Consider the following 25,784-nt stretch of genomic DNA (forward strand, 5'->3'; position numbering starts at 1 on the left):
AATGCCAAAAGCAAGATTCACTTAATAGCTAGTAAGAGTATGGAAAGTACAGGAATGAAATGAAAAAGTTAACACAGGAGGCAAAAAGAGAGTTACAAGATGAGCAGGAAACATCAAATTGAACCCCAACATATTTTATAAACAAAGTGTAAACTGTTTGCTAAGGAAAAATTAGGCCCATCAAGGGCCCAAAGGGAGATCTTCATGTAGGAGGAGGAGGAGGATGATATGGCTAATGTATTAAATGAGTACTTTGCATTTATCTTCATAAAGTGAGTGTTGTGAAGTTTGCAACAAAAACAACCTATTTATATAGCTTCTTTAACGTAATAAAACATGCCAAGGTGCTTCAAAGGGGCATTATAAAACAAGATATGACCTTAAGCTACAGGGATATTAGGGCAGACGACCAAAAGCTTCATCAGAGATAGATTTTAAGGAATCTGTTAAAGGAGGAAAGCAAGGTAGAGAGACAAGGTAAGTTTAGGGAGGGAATTCCAAAAGGTCAAGGCCGAGGCAGCAGAGGGAACAGTTGCTAATAGTGCCGCAATTAAAATCAGGGATGCTCAAGAGGCCAGAATTAGATGAGCGCAGATATCTCGGAGGGATATGCAGATTTTAGTATCAATGATGACATAAGAATTTATAAAGTAAATTGGTGTAAAAATGATTAAACCATGACTACAGGAAATAACAGGAAATGTTGGAAATGTTCAGAAATACAACAGCAGAATACTACAGATGCTGGAAATCTGAAATAAAAAACAGAAAATGTCAGAAATATTCAGAAATGTCCAGCAGCATCTGTGGAGAGAAACAAAGTTAACCTTTCAGGCCTGTGACCTTCCATCAGATGTAACTAGCTTTAAGCAAGTACAGTGGCAAGGAAACTGGGATGGGGGATACTGGAAGGGAAGAATAAAATGGAAGATCTGTAATAGGGTAGAGGCTTTTCTCCCCTTGTCCAGTCTCTTCCTGTCTATATCTGCCACTTTAAAGTTTCCAGGTCCTAACAATCTACATTTCACCATGGATGTCCAATCTCTATAAAAATCCATACCCCACCAAGACTGTCTGAGATCTCATGGTTTCTTCCTTGAACAGAGACCCAACCAGTCTCCATCCACTACTATTCTCCCCGTCCTGGTTGAGTTTGTTTTCGCATTCAACTCCACTCACCTGCTCCAAATGAAAGGTGCTGCCATGGGAACCTGTATGGGTCCTAGCCATGCTTGCTTTTCCGTGGAATATGTGGAACATTCTTCATTCCAGTCCTACTCTGGTCCATTCCCTCATCTCTTTTTCTGGTATTGGTGCCGTTTCCTGCTCCCACCCTGAACTGGAAAATTTAATCCACTTTGCTTCTAATTTCCATCCTTCTCGCAGCTTCACATGGTCCACCTCTGACTCTTCCCTTCCTCAACTTCTTGGTCTCCATTTCTGGCGATAGCCTATTGGCCAATATCCACTATTAACCCACTGACCCCTACAGCTACCTAGACTATACTCTCACACCCCACCTTCTGTAAGGACTGTATTCCATTCTCCTAGTTTCTCCATCTGTTCTCAAGATGCTACCTTCCACACCAGTGCTTCCTCTTTCCTTAGTCAAGGATTCCCCATTTTTTTCAAAATGAAAGGTTTTATTACAAGAAAAATAAACACAATACGGCAGAAGCTGGAAATCTGAAATAAAAACAGAAAATGCTGGAAGTACTCAGCATGTCAGGCAGCATCAGTGGAGACAGAAACAGAGTTAACGTTTCAGGTTAATGACCTTTCATCAAAACCTGGCTGGTGCATTGCCTGACTGACGCTGCCTGACCTGTTGTGAACTGAAAGGCTAAAACATTAGTATCAGAAAATGACAGCTGATAGTGCACATGGCGAGAGGGATGTCACTTGACTAAAAATAAACCCCAAAGAAATATCACAGAAGCCCAAAAGGTTGTACCCAGGAGATACCAAATTTTCCAACCCAGTAGCTTAGCAGTGAGATGTGCGGAAGCCAACCCTTTGTCATAATGATAAATAAAGCTGACCAAGATCACAAAGGTATTTCCTGCAAATTTCTAAGCTATTTAATTCAGTCACAAAATACTAAAACATGTCTTAGTAGAATTGTTCATCATATTCCCATAATCCAAGGCTGTATACTTCTTGCAAAGAATGGCATTACAAAGATAGAAGCTGCTTTAAAAAACTAAAGCATATGTGGATATTCATAAAATACCTGAAAACAGCCCTGGTAATCCCTGACAATTTCAATGATCAGTCATTAGAATTTAAAATACTGTACATTAAAATCCCTGTCATATTTATATAAAATTACATTGGTAATATCAAAACAAACATGTATTCAGTTATATAAACAAAAAAAATCGGATGTACAAGAAATGACTAAAAACCCACTGTACACTTAAATCCACGTTGGAAAAATTGAGACCATGCCTGAAGGACAGATTTCAACAGTGCCTCTTTGAAAATGAATATTACACAAGAAAAGCTTCTTTCTGTAACACCAGACAGGTTTTCACTCATTACCAACCCTACATATTAAAATAGCACTGACATCCACATTTTTGATGTATTTACTAAAATACCAGCTGTCACAAACTGTTCAAACGAGATCTTAATGAAAAAAACTCCAATATAGTACATGGTCAAATCATGACTTGGAAGCCTTGGATCTGAAAGTTTCAGTACTGCTTTGATAATTATATTTATTTCTTTTTCATTTTGTTTCTTGGAGAATTCTTCAATAAGCTCCTGAGTTTGAGGTAAGTTCCGGTTGCCTCGGAGAGATTGTCATATTCGAAAGGTGTGATTCCAGTAGCAAATTTACTCATGTCAGGCACAGAAGAGATCCTATTCTCCTGTTTTTCTTCTGAAACAGGAGCATTGGTGACGGGCCCATCAGTTTTCGCTAAATATTCTTGGTTTCCTCCAATTGATGCTTCAGGTGTTGAGGTAGAATCTTGAACGGTTCTATTGTCCTCTATTTCCATTCTGGAGTTTTCAGGTTGATTGTTCTCTTCCTTGTGCGAAGTGTGTCCCACCGAATTGATTTGTTCATCTCTGGAATCAACTGAAGATGCTTCAGCACTTGGACTCCCCATACTATTTTCAACTGTTCCCATTTTGTCATTAGATTCAATTTCCATGCAATTGTTGTTAGGTGCATTTATTGCTGGTGAGGAATTTGTAAAATTCTTAGCTAAAGGAGAATCAAAAGGACCTTCTGTCTCACTGTTAGTACTTTCAGTCTGCTCCAACTCGGCCCGGATCAACCGCTGTTGTTCTTCCAGCTCTTCTAATGACAAGACATCTGCATCCAAAGTTTTACCCTCAATCTCAGCAGTTGCAGCCTGGGCACTTCCTTCTTGCAATGCATGTCCTGCTGGAGAGCAATTTGAAGGAGTGGAGGGAGGGGTGTCTTTTGGTAGTGGAGGTGGTGTTGGAGTAGGTGGTGCAGGTGGGATAAATGTAGGTGGTGTAGAAGGTGGTGTTCCTTTGGGTAGAGGAGGAGGGGATGAAGTTAGTGGAGAAGCAGAAGGTAGGGGTGGCAAATGTTGGAACTGTCTTGGTGGGGTGTCTGAGCCTGCAGGAGAAATAAAATAAAGCAGTAAAACTGAGCCCTCAGGAGTCACAATTTTTCAGGATAAATTTGGGTAAATTTGGTTTATCCAGGAGTCTCAATCAACAATAACTGTCATTGATACTGTAGTACATAAAGGCCAGTTAAGTTAGTTTGGCACCTCAGACTAGGATATTTATAACCACAACAAAGTCTTTCTAACTTTATCATAGAAGAAAATGAAAAAGCAGAGCCTAGAGTGTAATTTACAGTAGTCTTATATGGAAACAGCTTTCAGAGTAGAACAGAGAGAAAGATGGTTCACCCTCTTCACTCGGAAATAGCACATGTTAAAAGGAGGAAAAATACCTGATGGGGAAGGTAGCAGGGAAAAGAGATACGACTCCACCCTCCCACCCAGCCCCCACTCATCAACAACAGGGTACAGCTAAAGACAACTGCAATGAGAACATTCATCTTACCAAATTTGGCTCAGTAGTTGCAGGGAATATATTAACTGGAGGGGAAAAAAAAAGAACCTGGATAACTGCGCTTGGATTCTTACTCTCGTTTGGCACCAATAACCACTGCTTTAAGCAGACCCCATACCCAGTAGAGTTTGAATTTCACACCCCAACATCTTGGCATCCAATAGTAAGGCCCAGAGATCAAACACAGAATCCTTGCCGCAATATATTTTATGCAACCATGTGATTCACTTCATCTCTGGTAGGCGGACTGAATATACAAAAGCAAAATACAATGGATGGTGGAAATCTGAAATATGAACAGAAATAGTTGGAAACACTTAGGTCAGGCAGCATCTGTGGATAGGAGAAACAGTTAAATTTTTCAGGTCTTTTCACTACAAGTGGAAAAAGTTAAGTGATTTAAAAAAAATTCTTTCATGGGATGTGGGCGTCGCAGGCCAGGCCAGCATTTATTGCCCATCCCTAATTGCCCTTGAACTGAGTGGCTTGCTAGGCCATTTCAAGGGCATGTAAGAGTCAACCACATTGCTATGGATCTGGAGTCACATGTAGGCCAGACCAGGTAAGGACAGCAGATTTCCTTCCCTAAAGGACATTAGTGAACCAGATGGGTTTTATAACAATTGACAATGGTTTCATGGCCATTCGAACCCATGTCCCCAGAGAAATACCCTGGGTCTCTGGGTTACTAGTCCAGTGATAATACCACTAGGCCACTGCCTCCCCTGATGTAACAGGTTTTAAACATGTACAGAGGCAGGGAAAGGTTGGGACAGGGGTGGTGGGGGAAAAACAAAAGGGAACGTTGGAGAGATTCATCAAAAGGGATTATGGTACAAGACAAAAGGAGATGGTAATGAGACAAGTAACGAAAAATATTGGTCCGAAAGGAGTTAACTGAAAAAGCAGAATTATCAACTGCTGGCATCCAAAAAAAAAGGGGCAGAGATTATGATCTAAAATTGTTGAACTCAATGTTGAGTCTGGAAGGTTGCAGAGTTGAAAGATGAGGTACTGTTCCATGGGTTTATGCTGAACTTCACTGGAACAGTGCAGGAGACCAAGGAAAGAGAGCTCAGAGTGGAGAATTAAAATGACAGCTGCCGGAAGGTCAGGATCACGCTTGCAGAATGAACGGAGGTGTTCCACAAAGCGTTTTGTTTCCCCAATGTAGAGGAAGCTGCATTGTGAGCAATAAGTACAGTGTACTAAATTGAAAGAAAAAAGTAAATTGCTGTTTTATCTGGTAAGTGTGGTTGGGGCCTTGAACAGTGAAAGAGGAGCTAAAGAGGACAGGTGCTGGATCTCCTGCACTTGAATGTGAAGGTGCATTGAGAAGGAAAGGGGTGATCGTGGACGACTGAGGAGTGGACACAGGGACACTAGGATTATAGAAAGAATCATATACTAACAATTCATTTAACATGTGACTGGTAAATGAACAGTTTTAATTACAAAAAACGTTAAGATTTGAATATCCTCTTCGAGTAATATATTTGAACAAGACACATTTCTCTGAGCTATCTCTCAACATCAATATGGATGTTCCCTTCTTACTTGCTGAAATGCTATTATGGAGTCAAACATACCCTTGCTGATAACTGATTGGCAGGGTTCAGTAACTGCAGGAAAAAACCCAATGGAGGCTCTGTCCAGAGTTGTCAATCAAAATAAACCCCAGGCAGGTTTATTTTATTTAGAGATACAGCACTGAAACAGGCCCTTCGGCCCACTGAGTCTGTGCCGACCAACAACCACCCATTTATACTAACCCTACAGTAATCCCATATTCCCTACCACCTACCTACACTAGGGGCAATTTACAATGGCCAATTTACCTATCACCTGCAAATCTTTGACGGTGGGAGGAAACCAGAGCACCCGGCGAAAACCCACGAGGTCACAGGGAGAACTTGCAAACTCCGCACAGGCAGTACCCAGAATCGAACCCGGGTCCCTGGAGCTGTGAGGCTGCGGTGCTAACCACTGCGCCACTGTGCCTGGACGTCACATGCCTTAAGTTAAATAAACAACAAGAGCCTTGGTGACTAGGGGAGTCGTTCACAGACAAGTGACATGTCAAGATTTATGGTGGTCAAGAGTTGGTTTTGTTTTGGATATTTTTTTTGAGTCAGCTGGGGTTGCAGCCTAAGAGAAGCACTCAGCTCATCCTTTCTCCACCTCTGAGAATCCAGTATGAGCTGAAACCCCTGATGCTGCATTTCTCCTGGAAAGCCTGCCAGACTAATCCTCGATGTCGCCTGAAGAGAACTGCGCCAAAAAGATCCCAGTGACAGCTGTCAATGCATATTTGGGACGCCAGAATAAAGGGACAACTGATATCATTCCATATACTCTCCTTTCCCTTCAAGAATTAACAAGCATTTGGCCAAAGTATTATTGTCTTTTTCGTAAAAGAGGTCTCTGCAGAGAAAACTTCTTTATTTGTGTGTGTGTGTGTGTGTTGGGCTAAGTTAGAAGGGAACTTTCATAGTTCAATCTGTGTGTTAATGCTTTGCATCTTTACTGAATACATCTGATTTTATAATAAATTGCTAATTTTGTTGTTTATTAAAGAAACCTAGTTGGTGGATTTTATTCTGAAATAAAAAGAGAGTATAGAATTGGCCACATCAGTAACTGGGTCAACATTTAAATATATGTTGTAACTTGTGGAACTAGAGAAAGACAGTGCACTCCTCCCACCTCAGTCGTAACAACATGAACGTTAATAACAAGTTTGACGCCAAATCACAGAAGGGGACAATATTTATTTATTTATAATTCATTCATGGGATGTGGGCGTTGCTGGCCAGTCCAGCATTTGTTGCCCATCCCAAATTGCCCTTGACAACTGAGTGGCTTTCTAGGCCATTTCAGAGGACAGTTAAAAGTCAATCACATTGCTGTGGTCAGATGTAGGCCAGACCAGATAAGGACAGCAAATTTCCTTTTTAAATGACATTAGTGAACTAGATGGGTTTTTAACAGCAACCTAAGATAGTTTCATAGCACCACTACTGAGATTACCACTACACCACCGTCTCCCCCATGAGGCTGATAACATCTTTGACCAAGGTTTTGGTTGTTTTTAAAAAGAATTAAAGGAGGAGGAGAAGCAGAGAGGTTTAGGGAAGGAATTTCAGAGCCTGGGGCTAAGGCACCTGAAAACATGGCTGCCAACGGTGGAGAGATTAAAATCAAGGTTGCACAAGATGCCAAATTTGCAGGAGCACACGGAGATCATGAAAGATTATACGGCTGGAGAAGGTTACAGATAAAGAAAGTGGTGTTGCCGTAGAAGGATTTAAAAAAGATGAGAATTTTAAAAATCAAACCAAGGTCGGACCGGGGACCAGTGTAATCAGCAAACATGGGGTGATGGGTGAACTGGACTTGGTCCAGTGAGTTAAGATGCAGAGTTTTGGAGGAGCACAAGTTTATGTAAGGTAGAAGATAAGAAGGCAGGAGAGCAGGGGTGGAGTTGGGCAATGTTTTGCAGGTGGAAGTAGGTAGTACTGGTGATGGAGCAGATATGTGGTCCAGAGCTCATCTCAGCGTCAACTATAAACCTAGGCTGCAAAGTCAGGCTCAGCTTCAGCCAGTTGCCAGGAAGAGGGATGCAAATGGTGGTTAGGGAATGGAGTTTGTGACAGGGATCAAAGACAATGGTTTCCTTCTTCCCAATATTTAGTTGGAGGAAATTTCTGCTCATTCAGTACTCAATGTCAAAAAAGCAGCATGACAAATCAGTGCCAGTGGAAGGGTCAAGAGAGGTGACAGAGATATAAAACTGAGTATCGTCAGCATATATGTGCAAGTTGGTGTGCTTTTGGATGACATCACCGAGGGGCAGAATGTGGATGAGAAACAGGAGGGGGAGGTAAAAGTGAGGGGTAAGAAGAGCAGCCATTGCAGGTGATTCTCCAGGTACAATTCGATAGATAATATAAACAAAGATAAATGTTAATGGAAGTATTCTGGGACCCGTGATTCAGAAATTTCAAAAATAAAATCTTAACTATTTAAACAATATAGATATTACTATTAACCAACTGATTATGTATATACTGATTTATATCAGCATATTGACTGGTTTTAGGCCTGCCCTGTTGGAAATAGATATTCTGATACTATGGAGTTAACAGAAACCAAAATTCACCCTACATGTACTACACCAACAATAATGAAACTAATCAATAAATTGACAGATGGAATTGCTGTATTTTTGTCTCAAGGAGGTTTCCCATTAAATAGGCCTCAATACATTCAGACCTAAGGTACGCACACTGGCATGCTGATGGAACAGGACATCCCAAGGAGATCTGGCTTTGCTTTCTACAACAAGTTTCCCAGCACGTGTCATATTATCCACACATGGAAGTTATTCCTCACAGGAAATTTACCCTGCTTGGCAGACTGAATCTAAGCTAAATGCATATATGAGCAAAATTTACCTATGTATCTCGCATGCAGCAATTTTTATTTGTAAAGTGTTCTGGAAGTATCTTCTCCACGCTCAAAGAATGCAAATTTTCTATTCGCTTTCACCCGAAATACAGGATGTCCCTGAATTTCCATGAACTTAAGATATGAGCAAGTTTAAATGTTTACAATTATATAGCAAAATATTCTAACTATAAACAACTCCATCCAATATCTTGACTTTCACTAAAAAGATTATTCCTAGTCTATTCCTTGGTCAAGAACACAAATATATAACCTGCTCACAAGCCACTACCTATTACTTTTTGGACTTTACAGTTGGGAAGCGTGAATTTTTTTTTTGCCATTTTCTAACTATCCGGAAAGCACTGGAGCTCAATTTTGGTATCTTTCATCCCCCTCCTTATTCAATGAACAGTCGAAACCAGGATCTCTTCACACAAAGAAACTTCTATTTCAACTCTCCATACTGGTATAGAAATACTCTAAACCATAGGATCTAAACCCTTGAACGTTGAATAGAGACACCATTTTATGATTATTTTGCTAAGAAACATGAAATAAAGATGTGAACATATTTAAGTGCTGTACCTGAATCTATGTCCATGTCAAAAGAATACACATTTGTATCTATTTCTTCGGACTTGCGCTTCTTTACACTGTGTAGGCTCGAGTCAACGTCTGAACCCCTTTTGTTTGTATTCTGTTTAGTCTAGGGAGAAGAATTGCCATTAAGCTGGGTAAGTTAAAAATATTAGTGTTTCTACGTTACATTAATGGTTAAAAAGCAGAATTAGCATTAAAACTGCTCTACTCCACAATGTTCCCCTCTCCTCATTCATACTGTCTGATGCTGAGGTACAGTTTCACAGGTGCTTGCAGTCTTTGGTTACCTCACTCAGCTTAAATCAGTTATCTTAAGAAAGAAAGAGAGAATGGGCTGAATTTTATAAACCCGCGAGAAAAAGGCAGCCTGCTTGTGCTGGCCGCACACCAAAGAATAGCAGCTTATTTAAATAGCCGGGGCGGGCCGTCGCCCCCCCCTCCCCACCGCTAATTTGACCCTATTCCCCCTCCCCCAGCACTGACATTTGCCTCCCTCGCTGCACCCCCACCCCCAAAAACAAATGTGCTCCGTCTCAGTTCCCTGGACGGGGATCCAAAGGCACGGCAGTGCCGGCCACCAGGCTGAAGATCGTGGTGGGACATCAGGAGCAGAACGTGAGATTCATTAATTCAATTAAATTGCGGTCCCGTCGCCAAGCGGTGGGGTGGGGGGGTCTGCCACGACGCCTCACTGCCACCGGTAATATTGGGCCAGGCCCTGCCGGCGTCGAGGCCCGTGACGGGCCTCACCCAAGGCCATCTTCAGGCCCCCTCCCAACATGGATCCTGACATCGAGGGTTCCTTAAACTCCAGCTCAATATTTAACAGTGAACCTTCCTGTTTGGATCATTACCTCAATTATTCACTAAGCGGGTGTCTCAATAGTTCATTTTCTCTATTACATAAAAATAACAGATGAACCTGTCTCAACATTACAGTATTAAGTATTGTTGAATTATATTTAACATTTTGAGTGTGGAATATTTTGTTACTTATGTAGTCTGTGGATTGCATGGTTTCTAAAACATTTCCTTTTAAAGCACTGGGCATTATTTATACAAATGAAGTCATATAACTCATTCTGGGTAAAAGTGAACAATGTGAGATGCAAGAGCACAGACTAAAGAAACTGGGTCTCTTCCATTAGCATAGAAGGTTAAAGGGAGATCGAATTGTGAAATTATGAGCATGATGCCCTCACAAACAGCAGTGGAAGCAGAATCCATGATAGCTTTTAAAAAGGAAAATAGAGAAATAGCTGAAAACTTTTAAAAGGATAGGGTGAAAGGGAAAGGAAATGGGATTGAGTTCTGGCTCCCAAAGAGTGCTTGCACAGGTGTGATGGGCTGAACAATCTCCTTCTGTACTATTACAGTATTGGGGAGCCCTCCAGTATATATTTTCTAATTAAGCAATTAGTGAATATCTGTTAGAATACTGCTACTCTGTAATCCTAAGAATATCTATACACACATATGTAGGTATTGTGTGTATATTTATACAGTTTTGTCTTACCTTTGTACTATGGGCGGCACAGTGGCGCAGTGGTTAGCACCGCAGCCTCACAGCTCCAGCGACCCGGGTTCAATTCCGGGTCCTGCCTGTGTGGAGTTTACAAGTTCTCCCTGTGTCTGCGTGGGTTTCCTCCGGGTGCTCCGGTTTCCTCCCACATGCCAAAGACTTGCAGGTTGATAGGTAAATTGGCCTTTATAAATTGCCCCTAATATAGATAGGTGGTAGGGAAATATAGGGACAGGTGGGGATGTGGTAGGAATATGGAATTAGTGTAGGATTAGTATAAAATGTTGGTGGTTGATGATCGGCGCAGACTCGGTGGGCCGAAGGGCCTGTTTCAGTGCTGTATCTCTAAATAAAAAAATAAATAAATAACCTAAGAAATTCTTATGCCTTGCAGATACGGATAACTGCAGGAAGGTGGGATTAATAGTGGGACAATTAGAAGAGAAGTATTGGGTAATATGGCTAATTAAGTTAAAAGATCAGATAAAAACAGAACAGCAAGCAGAGGCAGCTATGTTCCCATGAGAATGAATTGAAATGTGATGAGTAAAGGGGGGAAATCTAGCTGTAATCATTAGGCCATCAAGGACATTACAGGTCTACAGTGTAAAAGAGCCTCCTTTGCATTGCTACAGCTGCACTAATAAGGGTCAATGAATAGAAAACAAAGATTCAGACGAACCTGGTCTGGGTGGGCAATGATGAGTACATGGCATCTTTGTAATTGAATGGATTAAGTCAGTTGTAGGTCCATGATTAGGTTAAACTGGCCTCCACAGGCATTGCTGTGAAAGTATAAGAAGGGGCTCCCCGAGCACAGAGGGTGTACAGGCATTCAGTCAGGGGCTTGGGACCATCCAGCAGATGTAGCCAAGGCAGGGATGGGCTGACAGAGGTATCCTACATGTGTTATACCAAACAAAGGTGCTTGGGGCATGGGCTGGCAGGGGTAGACTTGTGGAGATTGCAATCTTCTACCCAGAGCATAACGGGTAATACAGCTCATGATTGTGCCTGGTTAACTATTGCTCAGATGCTGCAATTTATCAATTCTCTCTTATACTGAATAAAATATATGATCACAATCACCAATATGGGTCAATTCGAATCATTTGGAACTTAGGAGTGAAAGGGTTAACTGGCCAGAACTTCAGAATTTTCTAAGTACTGTTGGAGTTCTATCAGACACTCCTGCAGATCACTTATAAATACATTTAAAATTGCTTATTGAAATAATTCAGTGAATAACATTTTAATAATAGTTTTATAAAAGCTTTATTGCACTCTCATGAACAAATGTCAAACAGTGTGCAATTGGGACAGTGATTTCAGAAAAATAGAAATTGCACAAAATTTGCTCCATCATTTCAGGTCAAGTCAGTGGGCCATAGAGAACCTGTTCTTAGAACCATTGTATGTCATTAGGAACGGTGCAGCCACTGTCTGGCAGGACATTGCTGCTAGAAGGACCACTTGGAGACACAAATCTAAACCCTGACACCATACGGTTGAAACTCAGTAAAATGTTTCTAATGGCTCAGCAGCTAGATGTGAATCTAGTGCAGCACAGAATCATATTGACCAGGTTGTAGTTATGTTCCCTTTTTCATGGCGAGTTAGTTAATTTTAGCCATTTACCTTCTATTTGTGAATTTGCAGTTACCAGAATTTCAAATTTTAAAAAAAGAAACTGACCCAGAAATTCAAAACAAGACAAAAAGTAACAGTAACGGACAAAAGGTGAAACTTAAAACTTACTGTGGGATAATTTGCAACCAATTGATGTGCAAAGTGTTCCTTCAGATGATGGGATTGCATTGGAATTGAACCATACTGCCTCCATTCCTAATGACACCATAAAATACAAAAATAATCAGTTAGAAAAAAACTTTCAGGCATTTATCACTACACAAATAAAATCAGCACCATAAATAAAATCTTCCATGTTACAACTTAATTATAGCATATAGTGATTATAGTCGCAAGAGTTAAAATTTGTTTCACAAACAAGTGTATTAAAGCAACCACTGAGGAGAGCTACCAGAACTGCTTTATTTCCTTACATACTTTTTCTACAAAGTGCTTTAAATAAACCTTATTTCCTGAAGCAATAATTATTCAGACTAGAATTTCAACAGCGATAACTGCCTCACATTGCTGATCAATCAACAAAGAGCTTGCTTCATTTTTTTTTTTAATGTTGTGGGTAAAGGTTTGAATATAAATATAAACTATGAAACAAGGTTCCAGGTAAAAGAGGATACTGAGATAATCAGAACACTGTTGTTAATTTGGAGGGGAACTGAATCTGTAGAATACTTTCAGGATATCCGATTCACAGAAGCCTCCAAATGATTGAGAATCCAAAGATGTCTATGGTATAAAAATTTCAAAGCATAAAAAGAGAAAAAAGGGACCATCAGGAGGACAAAAAAGGATAAAAACAACATTTGTTGAATGTTAACACCGAAGTTTTGCTGAAGGCAGATACTGCTTGAAAGATCCTGTGAAAGCTTAGTTGATAAACGCACTACCTAATATAGTATTTGGCCATAACAACCAGAGAGATTTAAGTTTTGATTCTTGATCCGTCCTGGGTTAGCTGCACTCAGCAAGGAGCACAATTAGCACTGAAACTAAGAAGAAAATGCCAATCAGTATCCTGCTTTTAATAACTCCCCAGTGACTGCTGTTGGAAAATTCAGGCAACGACAAGATTGTGATACTCCATGGTCAAAATACCTGGTAGAATTCACCATCTAGCTTGAAAGAGTACCAAATAGCTAACCAATGCATGAAAAAAATCGAAGTCTAGCATTAACCAACAGATTTAGAAAAGGACAAGAAATTAGGGGTATGGTTGGGAAGAAACAGATTGAAGTATAACAAGTCCAATGCTTACATCCTGAATCCCTTTTGGAATGACAGCATTGAATCCGGCATAATCTATGAGTTTACTTGTGTCATAGAATGGAAGGCGAGTTTTTAGATGCTGTTTGTCATGCTCCATTTCACTGTCACTAGAATCTATATATTTAAAAAAAAGAAACACACAACTGTTAAAATACGTTAAACTGCGCCTGACAAAAAAAATCTTATCGAACGTACAAATCCTTCATTCATAAGTCATGAGCTTTTTAGTTCCTTTAAAAATTTTGTTGAAAATATTTTATTTCTTTTTCACAAGTTATGCTTTTAAACAAGTCACACATTACCCTGACTTGGGCAAAAACCATTTTCTCCTTCATTTTTGGGTAAAAAAATCTTGAAATTCCCTAGCTTACGCCATCATATGAGAATCATCCAATATTAAGGCCACAGCAGTTCAAGGAGAAGGCACAGAACTATCTTCTGAGGGAAACTAGGGATAAGCAAAAAATGCAGGCTTCAGAGTCACTCACATCACAAGAACTATAAAAGCACTTTGCCTCATTCTCCTAGAGTCTGTGAAGTCACCATTTCAGAGCTATGCAGTCAGAGAATTCCGAGTTTCAAGACCTGTCTAGGCTGGGTTAATCATGTTGTGGCAACAATAGGAACAGTATGGTTAAACACAGTGCCGGAGTTTTTATTTACTTATTTACTTAGAGATACAGCACAGAAACAGGCCCTTCAACCCACCGAGTCTGTGCCGACCAACAACCACCTATTTATACTAACCCTATAATAATCCCATATTCCCTACCACCTACCTACACTAGGGGCAATTTACAATGGCCAATTTACCTATCACCTGCAAGTCTTTGGCTGTGGGAGGAAACCGGAGCACCCGGCGAAAACCCACGCGGTCACAGGGAGAACTTGCAAACTCCGCACAGGCAGTACCCAGAATCGAACCCGGGTCCCTGGAGTTGTGAGGCTGCGGTGCTAACCACTGCGCCACTGTGCCAGGGAAGAAAAAAAGCCACATTTTCACTCTCGATTGCTACCAATTCCAACTAGAAGTACATGCATTGGGGTGCTGTGTGAAGACAGGTTAGAGCTTGATAACGACAACATAATAGTCAGATTTATGCCGACGCTCAATGTTTACATATGAAAAATAGTCACTTGTTTGAAGTACTGCAACAAAACTGGGCCTCCAGTAAAGGATTGCGAGAAAAATTTCAAAATAACCTTGTTCAAGTTATTTGGTTAAAAAAAAAATTCTGCAGCAGCATAGCCAAGAAAAAATACAAAACTTGCATCTTGCCACCCTGTAATGGCATTTCAATAGGTTGCCAGATGCTCTTCTTGCAATGGGAAAATCTGAGGCCACTTTAAAAAAAAATCATATTTTATATCAGAATTTTAGCCATTGTTCAGCCAATTAGACACTGACAGGTACATATACCAGTTCAAATACACAAGGAAACAAAAAAATTAAGATAGAGACTTGTGTTACATATTTGATAGGGGCTATCAGCTAAAACATTTTAATGGGCAAGCCGTTTCTAAGCTGCCATGTGTGGGTTAACAAACAGTCACTAAGGAGAAACGACGATGGTGTAGTGGTAACGTCACTGAACTAGTAATCCAGAGCCCAGGCTAATGCAACTGGCGGAATTAAAATTCAATTAATAAATTAATTTTTTTTGTCATTAAAAACCCATTTGTTTCAGTAATGTCCTTTAGGGAAGAAAATCTGCCATGTCTGGCCTATATGTGACTCCAGACCCACAGCAATGTGGCTGACTCTTAACTGCGCTCTGAAATGGCCTAGCAAGCCATTACATTGTCAAGGGCAATTAGGATGGGCAACAAATGCTGGCCTTGCCAGCAACGCCCACATCCCATGAAAGAATAATAAAAAAGTGAATAGCACATCTTTCAGTGGTACAAAGTAGTGAATGACCAATGACTCCATGTCTGACAATGGGAATATTGTTATGAAGTCAAGGCAACTTGTTATGTACTAGCAATAAAAACTTATTCAGAGCTTCTCACTGGTCTCAATTTTTTCCATTACTCTCCAAATTTTAGCTTTTGAATAATGCATTTTAAATTTTATGCTAATGTGGCACATTTAACACATTCAACAGCACAAGGGCATGCTGTGCTAATCCCCTTCAGCATATCGCGCAATAGAATAAACCGAGACAATAACTGGACTGAGTATTGTGGGGGTTTTCCAAGTAGCCATTAAGTGTAAGCCAAGTAAAAAATCAAAATCACATGGTAATGAAACAAAAGAATGCTCCAATACATTGTGGTATGTATAAAAATTTCATAATCAAACACTTCTAGTATCTACATATTTACAAAGTTCTGACTTAGAATGCTTCACCTTTTCCATCATATAAAGCAAGTCCAGAATTCTCTTGTTCAGTCTCTAGCAACCATCCTGGTGGATAACCCAATTGACGCATCCGATAGATAAATGGTGGGAGAGTTTCATCAGTCATCCCCAGAGCTTCTTTAAGTTCTACACTGCAGAACCAATTAAGTTAAACAAAAACCCATGAGATAATGACCATTATTCAATGCTGTGAACAATAAATATTGATAGCTGGGCAGGAAGTCATTCCATGAGACATTTACAGTTCCATGGTTTAACAGATATTCCTGTGGATTTTGTAAATGACAGCACAATACAAAGATTTTATCTACAAAATTTAACAATGAATAGAGGAAGCTTACTGCACAAAAGCAATTATTTGTTTTCCTGGAAGTAGGAAAATAGAATGATATGTAACAAGGCTGCCGCTTGCAAAATGGCATAAGCAAAGGGCATATTGTGGTAATTCCCTTCAGTATATCCTGCCACAGAAGGGCTGTGGGGAAAGAGCAGGGGAGTGGAGCTAACTGGACAGCTCTTTCAAAGGGCTAGTACAAACACAATAGGCCACATAGTCTCCTTCTCCACTGTATGATTCTATGATAATCTAATCTAAGTGTTTTTACCTGATAACACCTGGTTTGAACTTTTCAAACCTCTCTGCATGATACCGCTGTTGAGAGCCTGAATGAGGTGAATCACTAGCCATTGTCATGAACTCTTTTCTTTTTTCACTAATACGAGCAAGATCGCGTGGCTATAAAGTCAATTGAAAGATTATATGAATGTTAGTTATTTTATACAGTTAAGTGCACATGAAATGTCAAAATATGATCATTCACGCTGATGGAATTTTAAGAGTGGAAATTGCAGAAGCCAGTTTTTTTTAATGGATCCATTGTCATCAAAAAAGACGAGTCAATTTAAGAAGACTGCCTCGATATTACATTACTCCCCCAAATAATTTTATTGGCATCGTCTCATGACATATACTAGGGTAAAGTTTTATGTATCCCAACCAGTCTCCAGTAGCTCAATCATATAGTAATTCTTCACACATAAGCATGAACAATGAGATCAACAGGCAATTTTACAATTACACTGACTGTATCCACACCCCATTTCCACAATATGCAATTTCCAGTGGAGGTCAATCGATCATTGATCACCAACCTGGGACAGAGTGACAAACTATAATGCCCATCATGTCCCTCACCTCAATTAATGCCTCAACACAGATGAGAGCAAATTCAGGATCTGTTATTCCATACCACACCATGCAGTACATTTATCTAGTAAACTACTGAGGGAGCCGACAGACAGCATCTCCCATTAGAAATCTTAAATTTGTCGTCTAAATCACAAACCTATTCAAACGCTGCAATAAAAAGCACCTTTTATGTTAAGATGTCCCAAATCCCTTCACAGCCAATTTGCATACAGCAAAGGTCCCACAAAGAACAAATGAGAAATAACCAGTTAAACTGTTTTGATAGTGTTGGTTGAGGGAGGACTGAAACTCAGCACACTTGAACTCCCTGCTCTTCTCTCAGCATTGTTCAGATCTTTTAGTGCAACCTGAGAAGGCAGAAGCACCTCAGTTTAATATCTCATTCAAAAGACAGTACTATGACAATGCAGCACTCCTTCACTAATTTGTCAGTCTAGATTGTGCACCCATGTTCTGGAATGGGGCTTGAACCCACAACTTTTTGACTCAATGAGCCAAGATGACCAAGTACTATAGTTTATTGTAAGCTCCTGTTTCTCAACTATTAAACAGGAAAAAATGCTGGTCATATTCACAGAAGTGTGTGCACCTGAACGTAAATTAATTTCCCATTAAAAAACAGGTAAATTGCTGACCTCTATAGGACCTTAGTGTATGCAATTTGTCCATTTAGAACAAAATTTCATTACAAAATTACATTGATCTTACCTTTGGACAATCTTTTAACTGGTGTTCTGTAGAACCACAGTTGAAACAACAAGGTTTTGGCCTATTTGACACAAAATGTGTTTTTCCCAAGTTAATACTGTGTTTCAACAAAAGAATGTATTTCAATATCTACTTCAATTTAAAAAAAAAAGATTCGAAGCCCATACATTTATACATACCTCTTAGCTTTCAATTCCACTTCTTGACCATCTAAGGATACAACTTGGGTGAAGACTTGCTGATATCTTCACAGAGCATTTAGGAATGACTCATTTCCACAAACATCTATATGCTTAAATAAGCTTATTGGTCTTAATAAACTTGTAGAATTGCATTACAAGATTTTCTCATACTCAATAGCAAGTCAATTTGCTTTATGTAAAGAAATCCACTGAGGGTTACAACTATAGAACTCAAAATTAATTTGGCAATTTTCCATGAAAAAATAATTAGTTCGGTTTACTTGGACCATTACACTTGTCTTAAACTACTTCATCCACCTGACTAATTATAATAATTATGACTGGAAGTGATGACCGTCATCCCATGAGTTCTGCACATCATATCGTAACACTCTTGTTACAGAACAGGACATTTCCAAACATGCAAGAACCTATGAAGTTCTGCACAGTAAAGAAAACATTATATATTCTGTGATAAAGGCTAAATACTGATGTATAGAGTAATCCTGTTGTATGTAGTAAGTCAAGATGTTCAAACAAGCTGCTAGAGCTAATACCTGACTTTCACCATTAAGGGTACTGTGGTCCTTGCACAATTTTGTTCAAATAAAACTAGCAGTCTGAGCCAGATACAAGTTTATATTTTGAAAAATATAAGTTATTATTGTACACATCGCACTTAACTCCTCATTCTTTTTCTTCTCTAGAAGATGATTATTATTTTAATAAAAAGTGGTAAAATAGATTTCAAGACTTCAAACAGATTGGAAAACATGCTAAAATTAATCATCTGGAAGGCCACAAATTAAAGTTAAATCATTTAACTATTTGTATTTGGAAATTAACATTAGAATTAGAAAAATATTTTACTCCCAAAGTCCCATTCAGTATAACATTACACTGACATTTCCAAAGTCTAGCAAAACCCAGATTGTTTTCTATTCTGTTCGGAATCATTTCAGAAACTATATTGTAATAGACAATAAATGGGTCAACTGAGGTGGAGGCTTTTCATTCAGTGTGTAGGATACTTGGGTATTTCCCATCCACTTGTCAGCTGTGGATTCTCATTTAGCAATGGTTGTCCCAGTTTGTCAAGGCAAAAGTTGGTGAAGTACTGAACGCTCCCCACAACCTGCATGAAAAAAAAATTATAAAACTTTCCTAATATATACTAGGTGGCAAAAGACTAATGATCATTTGTTTTGATAGTGCAGTAATTGTCACATTCAAGTTTAGAATTCACAGCACATACACATTTTAATTTTCACACACACGTGCGCACACTATAGTAATCAAAAGGGACCTCATCAAACCATTGAAAAAAAATAAACAGAAGTCACTGTTAAACAACTATTCTAAAGTAACATACAGGAAAAGCTCTTGCGGCAGACACCAAATCAGATTATTTAAAACCTGGTGTACAGATTGCTACATTTTAACAATGAATTGCCCTAGTATAGAGGACGAAATATATGAAAATGCAAACAGATACAGATTTTACTGTTTGATGAACATGAAAACCTGATCGTTCTGGATTATGGAAAATTGTGAATTGCACTAAAACAGTCATATTACTAGAATTATAAATTACCTGGCTTAATTTCAGACAAGCACATTGCAAGAATTATGTTGTGCATATTACACAATTATTAGTATTAATACCAATATCAAAGTATAAAGGAAGTTGATACTTATGGATTTATTTTCCTGTGGTAATATAGGTCCAACTAAGAAACAAGGAGGCTGGAAACAGCATACTGAACAAAATAATCTCAGTCAAATTCAGTACAGTGCATCCAAGAATTAACATGCTTCTAACAGAAAATGGCTCAGTATGAAATACTATGCAGCCCGCAAATATATGTTTTTGCTGGAAGACCACCAGGATAGACATAGATTGGTTAATAGCCAACACTGAAAACCAATTTAAAAGAAACTGAGGCAGATGTAACCCAAATATTTAATTCATTAAATACAAGTGCCGGGGGTGGGGGTGAGATTTTGATGTACCAATGCAGAAAGCCATGGGGTAGGAGAGCATAAGCTGCCCCACCCTCAAACAGATTCCTGATCCTAGCCAGGCCATATATAAAAAAGTAGTGGCAGAGCAAAAATTGGGTGCTTTCCCCACATAGGAGGAGGAAATCATTTCAGGGGGATTACCTCAAACGTATTTACAGAACCTGAGGGCAGATGACCAGCTGGCGCTCTCAACTGTGGAATCGTGCATGGTGCATAGAAAAACAGTTTAAAACATTGACATTGGGGATATCAGTGTAATGTCATCATACTGTATTGGGAGTTTGAGTAAATTATTTCTCAATTTCATATGCTAATTTCCAAATGCAAATAGTTTAATGCATTAACTTTAATTTGTGGACTTGCAGATGGTTATAAATTTAAGCAAATTTTCCAAACTGTTTGAAGTCTTGAAATCTATTTCACCACTTTATTAAAGCTATTAAAAAATAATTGCATTGAATTTAGTAGGTTACATAATTAACTTTACATGGGTACGAGGATTAAGATCAGTTAAAACTGCAAACAAACGTGTATAAAATAAAGTTTGGATGAGTCCACCAAGACAAAATGAAAAAACACAAGAAAACAATTAATGGTAAGGTCTCGGGGTCATGAAAAAATCAGTTTCCAAATCATTAAAATAAATACAGAAGAGATGAGAGCAATAGTAAGTTAGATAATAGACTAGAATCCAAATAAATGTTTTAGCTATACATGCACTGTAGTAGGTGCATGATAAAAGACCAATTAGGTCATTCAATGGTTAAACATGGCAAAAACATTGTAGGTGTTGAGAAATGGTAGGCATGCTAAATTCTTTGCGCTATTCTTCACAAATGAAGACTAAAACTTCTTTTATGCCGGCTATATTTTAGTTCAGATTCCAAGTGGTAAGCATCTATGAACCAGCTACCAGCATTTAAAACTACAGAGTATTCTCCCCTTATCCCAGTCTGCCATAGGATAAGGAAATCAGGTTTAGTCATACAAATGCAGAAAGCTAGCTCATAAACATTGGTCTCCTAAAATCAAAAATAAAAACAGCACCAAAATAAAAATCAACTTATGTACAATTTTGGATCTAGCCACTGGTGCAGAAATCAATAATACAGCTAGAAGTTAGTGACGTACATAGTAAAAATAAACTCAAGAAATTGACTTTTAATGGTACTTAGACCACATGGGACATACCGTAGAATTCTCAAAGAAACAAGAAAGATTAGATATGGCTGTGATCAACTTTCCTTTTAGAAGGAGTTGCACAAATATGGGACCTGCATCCCAGATTGAAGGATACTGAATTTTATCCCAGTATTGAATCAATGTGAAACGTGAGCCAGTAAATTATGGACCAAGTTAGCCTCATACTAGTAATAAGGCAAACTGTCATAAGGTTTACATAGAATGCTATCAATGTTTCTTTAAATACAACAGACTTGGAAATAGAAAAAGGTTCCAATAAATAGAAAAGATGTAGGCAACATAAGGGCGATGAAGATTGGAATTCTTCAGGAACCAATACTGGTTTCCCTGCAGTAACACCACACAAATAATGTGGCAGAGGATAATGCTTGTAATATAAAATTTGCAGGCAATATTGAACTATATAATCTAGCGATGAGTGTCTAAATAGATTAAAACAATGCACATTTGACTAGGGAAAATGAAATATGTAGATACAATGAAGAGATCCTGTTTTGAAATGCACAATAAAGGTGTAACAGAAAAAGAATTAAAGGAGATTAACTGACCATGAATTAAAAGAATATGATCAATTTGGGGCCTTCAACAAAGCTAATCAAATATCAGGATGCATCGCAGGTATTTGATTATGTATGAAGAGAAATTACTTTAAACTTGTATAGATGATTGGCAAGGCCACATCATGCATAGCTTTAGCCACACTACCTTCAAAAAGAAATTGATATTTTACTGAGGAATCAGAGAAATGCGATATATCTGAAATTTAATTACGAAGAAACTCATCGAAAAGATTGAGGGGGAGCACGATCCAGATATTTAAAATGTTGATAGAGAACGCAGATGCAAGACTGAGCACAGAACGAAGCACCACAAACAGAAAGTTAACAAGCTTCCCCCTCCAACCCATATGTGAAAGACCCCTGACATGGCAGTTAGTACTGCATTGATTAATTCCTTAATTAAAAAACTGTCTTGCAGCAAGTTAGCAACAATAATGAAAGTTTTAATTTGGAGCCCGAGATGACCAAATAGGGAATGTAATAATTTCTAAACTATGGAGGACCATGGAAATAACCACAATGAATAATGTAGGCTGGGCATTTATATATCCTGGAGTTCTGCTTGAATCCCTTTGGTGTGGGGAGAAATGCCACAGAATTTCCCCTCAGAATAATACAGTGCAGAAGAGGCCCTTCGAGTCTGCACCGATGCATTAAAACACCTGACCTGTCTACCTAATCCCATTTGCCAGCACTTGGCCCATAGCCTTGAATGTTATGATGTGCCAAGTGCTCATCCAGGTACTTTTTAAAGGATGTGAGGCAACCTGCCTCTACCACCCTCCCAAGCAGGGCATAAAGATTAATTAATTTGAGTATAATTCATGATCCATTTGATACCTTGTCCAAGAAACCATTATTCAAATGAGCCATGAAAAGTCAAATAATCAATTGCCAGTCACACACTGCACCAAGCTCAATCCTATCCTCATCTGTTGCGCACATGCATTTGCAACAGGGGTTAGTAGTTTGCAGGTAGGTACAGGAATCTCAGCTGGTCTGTCCTTATCTAACCCAACTGCCAACTGCATATGTGGAGTTGAGGTTACAATCAGATAAGCCATGATCTTGTTGAATGGCGGAGCAGGTTCGAGGGGCTTACTCCTGCTCTTAATTCATATGCTCGTATGTACATTCCCATAGCAGTCCCAGCCGAGAATAGCTAACTCAGCACAGACCCAGGAATTGAACCTGGGTCTTCCTGATCTGCGTGGCTCAGAGTTTGTTGTTAAACTCAAAAAAGCTCATTATGGAAGGATAATGCTGGAGCCTATCTTTACTCAGTTTCACACATTGTACAGAGTAAAAGGATATGCAGCTCCTCACTCAAATCCTGCACCAGTCTCAGTAAGTGTCTGCTTACAAGTGCTTAAGAAAGACCCCAATTAACACCCTCCACCTGCATATAATCAAACAATTGATACACAATTAACAAATTAACAATTGAGACTTCAGGTCTGCACCATGGTTTTTAATAATTCAAATAAATGATAGTTGGACTTCACACTTACGTGAAATGCTTCTTTTATTCTCTTTACTGTATTTGAATTTTTCACTTTTAGGTGCTCTTCTAGCAGCACACTTGATGGCTGAAAAGAAATATTTGTACTTTTACACGTAGATTTCAAAAAACAATTCTCTGAACAAAAAGTTGTATTTTCCCAAATGATTCCACTTATTCCATTTATTCACCTGAGGTTTCATATTAAATGATGTCTTTTCAGGGTCACTTTGCATTTCTTTTTCATATTTTTCAACTAAACTTGCGACGAAATCTTCAATTTCTTGATGAAACTGCCTGAAATTAAATTGGTGCACAAATCAGAGTGGCTGGTGTCAAAGTGGAAATACTGCAAACGAGGAAGCAAAACTTAAAAAAAAATTATGCTTAAAACTGAAACTTACTTTGAAATATTGTTGTTCATAAACAAGATCTGAACCATTGGACCATCTGTTTTGGAGTCACTCACAACTATTTTACTGGCACAAATAAAGGTTAGAAGTTTAATGTAAACTTTCAAAACCTACACAATATGGAATCCAATCCAAATGATCATTTATGTTAAGTCAAATAAAAACCACTAAACTCACTGTATTTTTCCCCTTGTAATCTTATTACATTGCACAAATATGCCAAGCAATAGATTCAATTCCTGTAAGCTAAGATATATTAACAGCTTTTAGACAATGGTGGTATTTAAAGCGAAGAGAATTTTAGAATACATAACTGGCCAAATATTTCTATACAATCCATTTATGTAATGGAGATAGCACTGTATATAATAGAAAATATTAAGATTTTTGTGACAATGCAACTGATGGTTTCTACATAATTAAAGAAAACATTACAGGTATTATCTAGTGTTATATGCAAAATGTTACAGATTTTTGGTATCTCAGGGAATCAAGGGATATGGCGAGCAGGTGGGAAAGTGGAGTTGAAGCCTAAATCAGCCATGATTGTATTGAATGGCAGAGCAGGCTCGATGGGCCATATGGTCTACTCCTGCTCCTATTTCTTGTGTTGTGTTTGGCTCTCAATATTCATGTTACCTTGGCTGGGTCAACAAGTTCAACTTCCTCTTCAGTTCCTGATGTTAACTGACTGTTAAGGAAAGAAACCTTAATGTACTGACAATAAGCATTCAAGAGCAAACCTTTAAAAAATATTTTTCAAGTGTTCTGTGGACAGCAACAGTACATTAAAATACACTGAGCTAGTTGTGCATGATTCAACCCATCTTTTACCACACAATAGTTGTAATGTTCTATTTACCAAATGACCAGAAAGCTATACTTAGTTTTCCTTCTCTAAATTTCAAACTTGAATCACCTCACAAATGAAAATGAAATAATGCTAACCAACATCATTCACCTCCATACAAAAACACAATTTAAGATTAACCTTATCAGCATGAATTTACAATAATCTTTGTATAAAATGGAGTGATCTACACAATAATATTGCAGCACCAAAATGCCAGATTTATTTTTCCTAGATATTACTACACATTTTTCATCAAAACAAAACATATAGTACAACAGCCTGTGGTGATAATTCAGAACTTAGTAAGTGGTGGGAGACCAGCTCAAGAACGTTGCCTCACATTCTTTCAGCCTGGCACCAGATACATGACTACATCTAGTGGGAAGCAAACAGACTGGCTCACAACTTATTGAATTTAATTTCTAATCATCTTAAATGACAGTAGAATAATCTTCTAAATATTAGAATTTAACCAGTAGTTATGATTACGTGGAGGCTGTTTTTCCTGACTAGAGAACTTTTTGGAGCCAATAGTATATAACTCAGGTCTACAAACCTCCAATCAGATGCCAGTCTCAAATCAGGACTTAGCATTAACACTACAACTGTAATACCCACGTAAAGCGATTTGGTTTTACACCTACGTTACAATTGCGGCGTAAAGGCAGACTGAATCGAGAGTTAGGCACTGGGCCAAGCAGTCTAACTCCGCTTGAGCTAGTTCAGGCCTTCACATCGGATTTATGGCCCATTAATTAACCCCATACAACTGAGGCGAAATAAGCAAAATGAATACACCATAACTTAACCCACATTGCAACAATACTGTAACTGAAACGATTAACTACGACGTTGATCAAAGTTCTGGAGTAATACCAGACATCTCAGATTTTGGAACATACAAATGATATACATATTATTCATGAATTAATCGCAAATGGATAAATAAAAAAGGTATTTAGGAGCAGAAATGAATAAACTCTACAAGTGTGATGCAGAGACTGAAAAAGTTGCAACTCTCAACGTACCGAAATTTACAACTAATTCTGAATGATCACATCCATTACCACAAATGTACTTACTGCAAAATTAGATCGAGTTTAAATTTGTTCGAAATATAGATAGTTATAACCATGCAGCCACTCCTCAGGGAGAGGTAAAAGAAAACCCCCGTGTTTCCTGGTCGGGAGGTTGCTGCGGTCGGATTCC

The 25,784-nt window shown here is 38.7% G+C and overlaps 1 protein-coding gene across 4 annotated transcripts in view; it reads right to left on the minus strand.

The window, feature by feature from the left end:
* zcchc8 (zinc finger, CCHC domain containing 8) overlaps positions 1–25,784 on the minus strand; it is a 26,245-nt gene continuing 461 nt past the window's right edge. The window contains exons 1-13 of one of the 4 annotated variants that reach the window (XM_068055046.1): positions 25,658–25,775; positions 23,714–23,788; positions 23,501–23,606; positions 23,320–23,397; positions 19,052–19,155; positions 18,018–18,083; positions 17,839–17,899; positions 16,526–16,656; positions 15,909–16,051; positions 13,545–13,669; positions 12,401–12,487; positions 9,106–9,226; positions 2–3,601 (exon numbers count right to left, since the gene is read on the minus strand). In XM_068055046.1, the coding sequence (XP_067911147.1) occupies positions 2,724–3,601; positions 9,106–9,226; positions 12,401–12,487; positions 13,545–13,669; positions 15,909–16,051; positions 16,526–16,656; positions 17,839–17,899; positions 18,018–18,083; positions 19,052–19,155; positions 23,320–23,397; positions 23,501–23,606; positions 23,714–23,788; positions 25,658–25,710 (2,028 nt within the window). In that variant the 5' untranslated portion in view covers positions 25,711–25,775 and the 3' untranslated portion in view covers positions 2–2,723. Of the gene's footprint in view, positions 3,602–9,105; positions 9,227–12,400; positions 12,488–13,544; positions 13,670–15,908; positions 16,052–16,525; positions 16,657–17,838; positions 17,900–18,017; positions 18,084–19,051; positions 19,156–23,319; positions 23,398–23,500; positions 23,607–23,713; positions 23,789–24,361; positions 24,403–25,657; positions 25,776–25,784 lie in introns of those variants that run through there. The other 3 variants (XM_068055044.1, XM_068055045.1, XM_068055047.1) reach the window with 3 other exon arrangements.

Source organism: Heterodontus francisci, chromosome 23 (assembly GCF_036365525.1).
Source record: "Heterodontus francisci isolate sHetFra1 chromosome 23, sHetFra1.hap1, whole genome shotgun sequence".
Taxonomy (NCBI): domain Eukaryota; kingdom Metazoa; phylum Chordata; class Chondrichthyes; order Heterodontiformes; family Heterodontidae; genus Heterodontus; species Heterodontus francisci.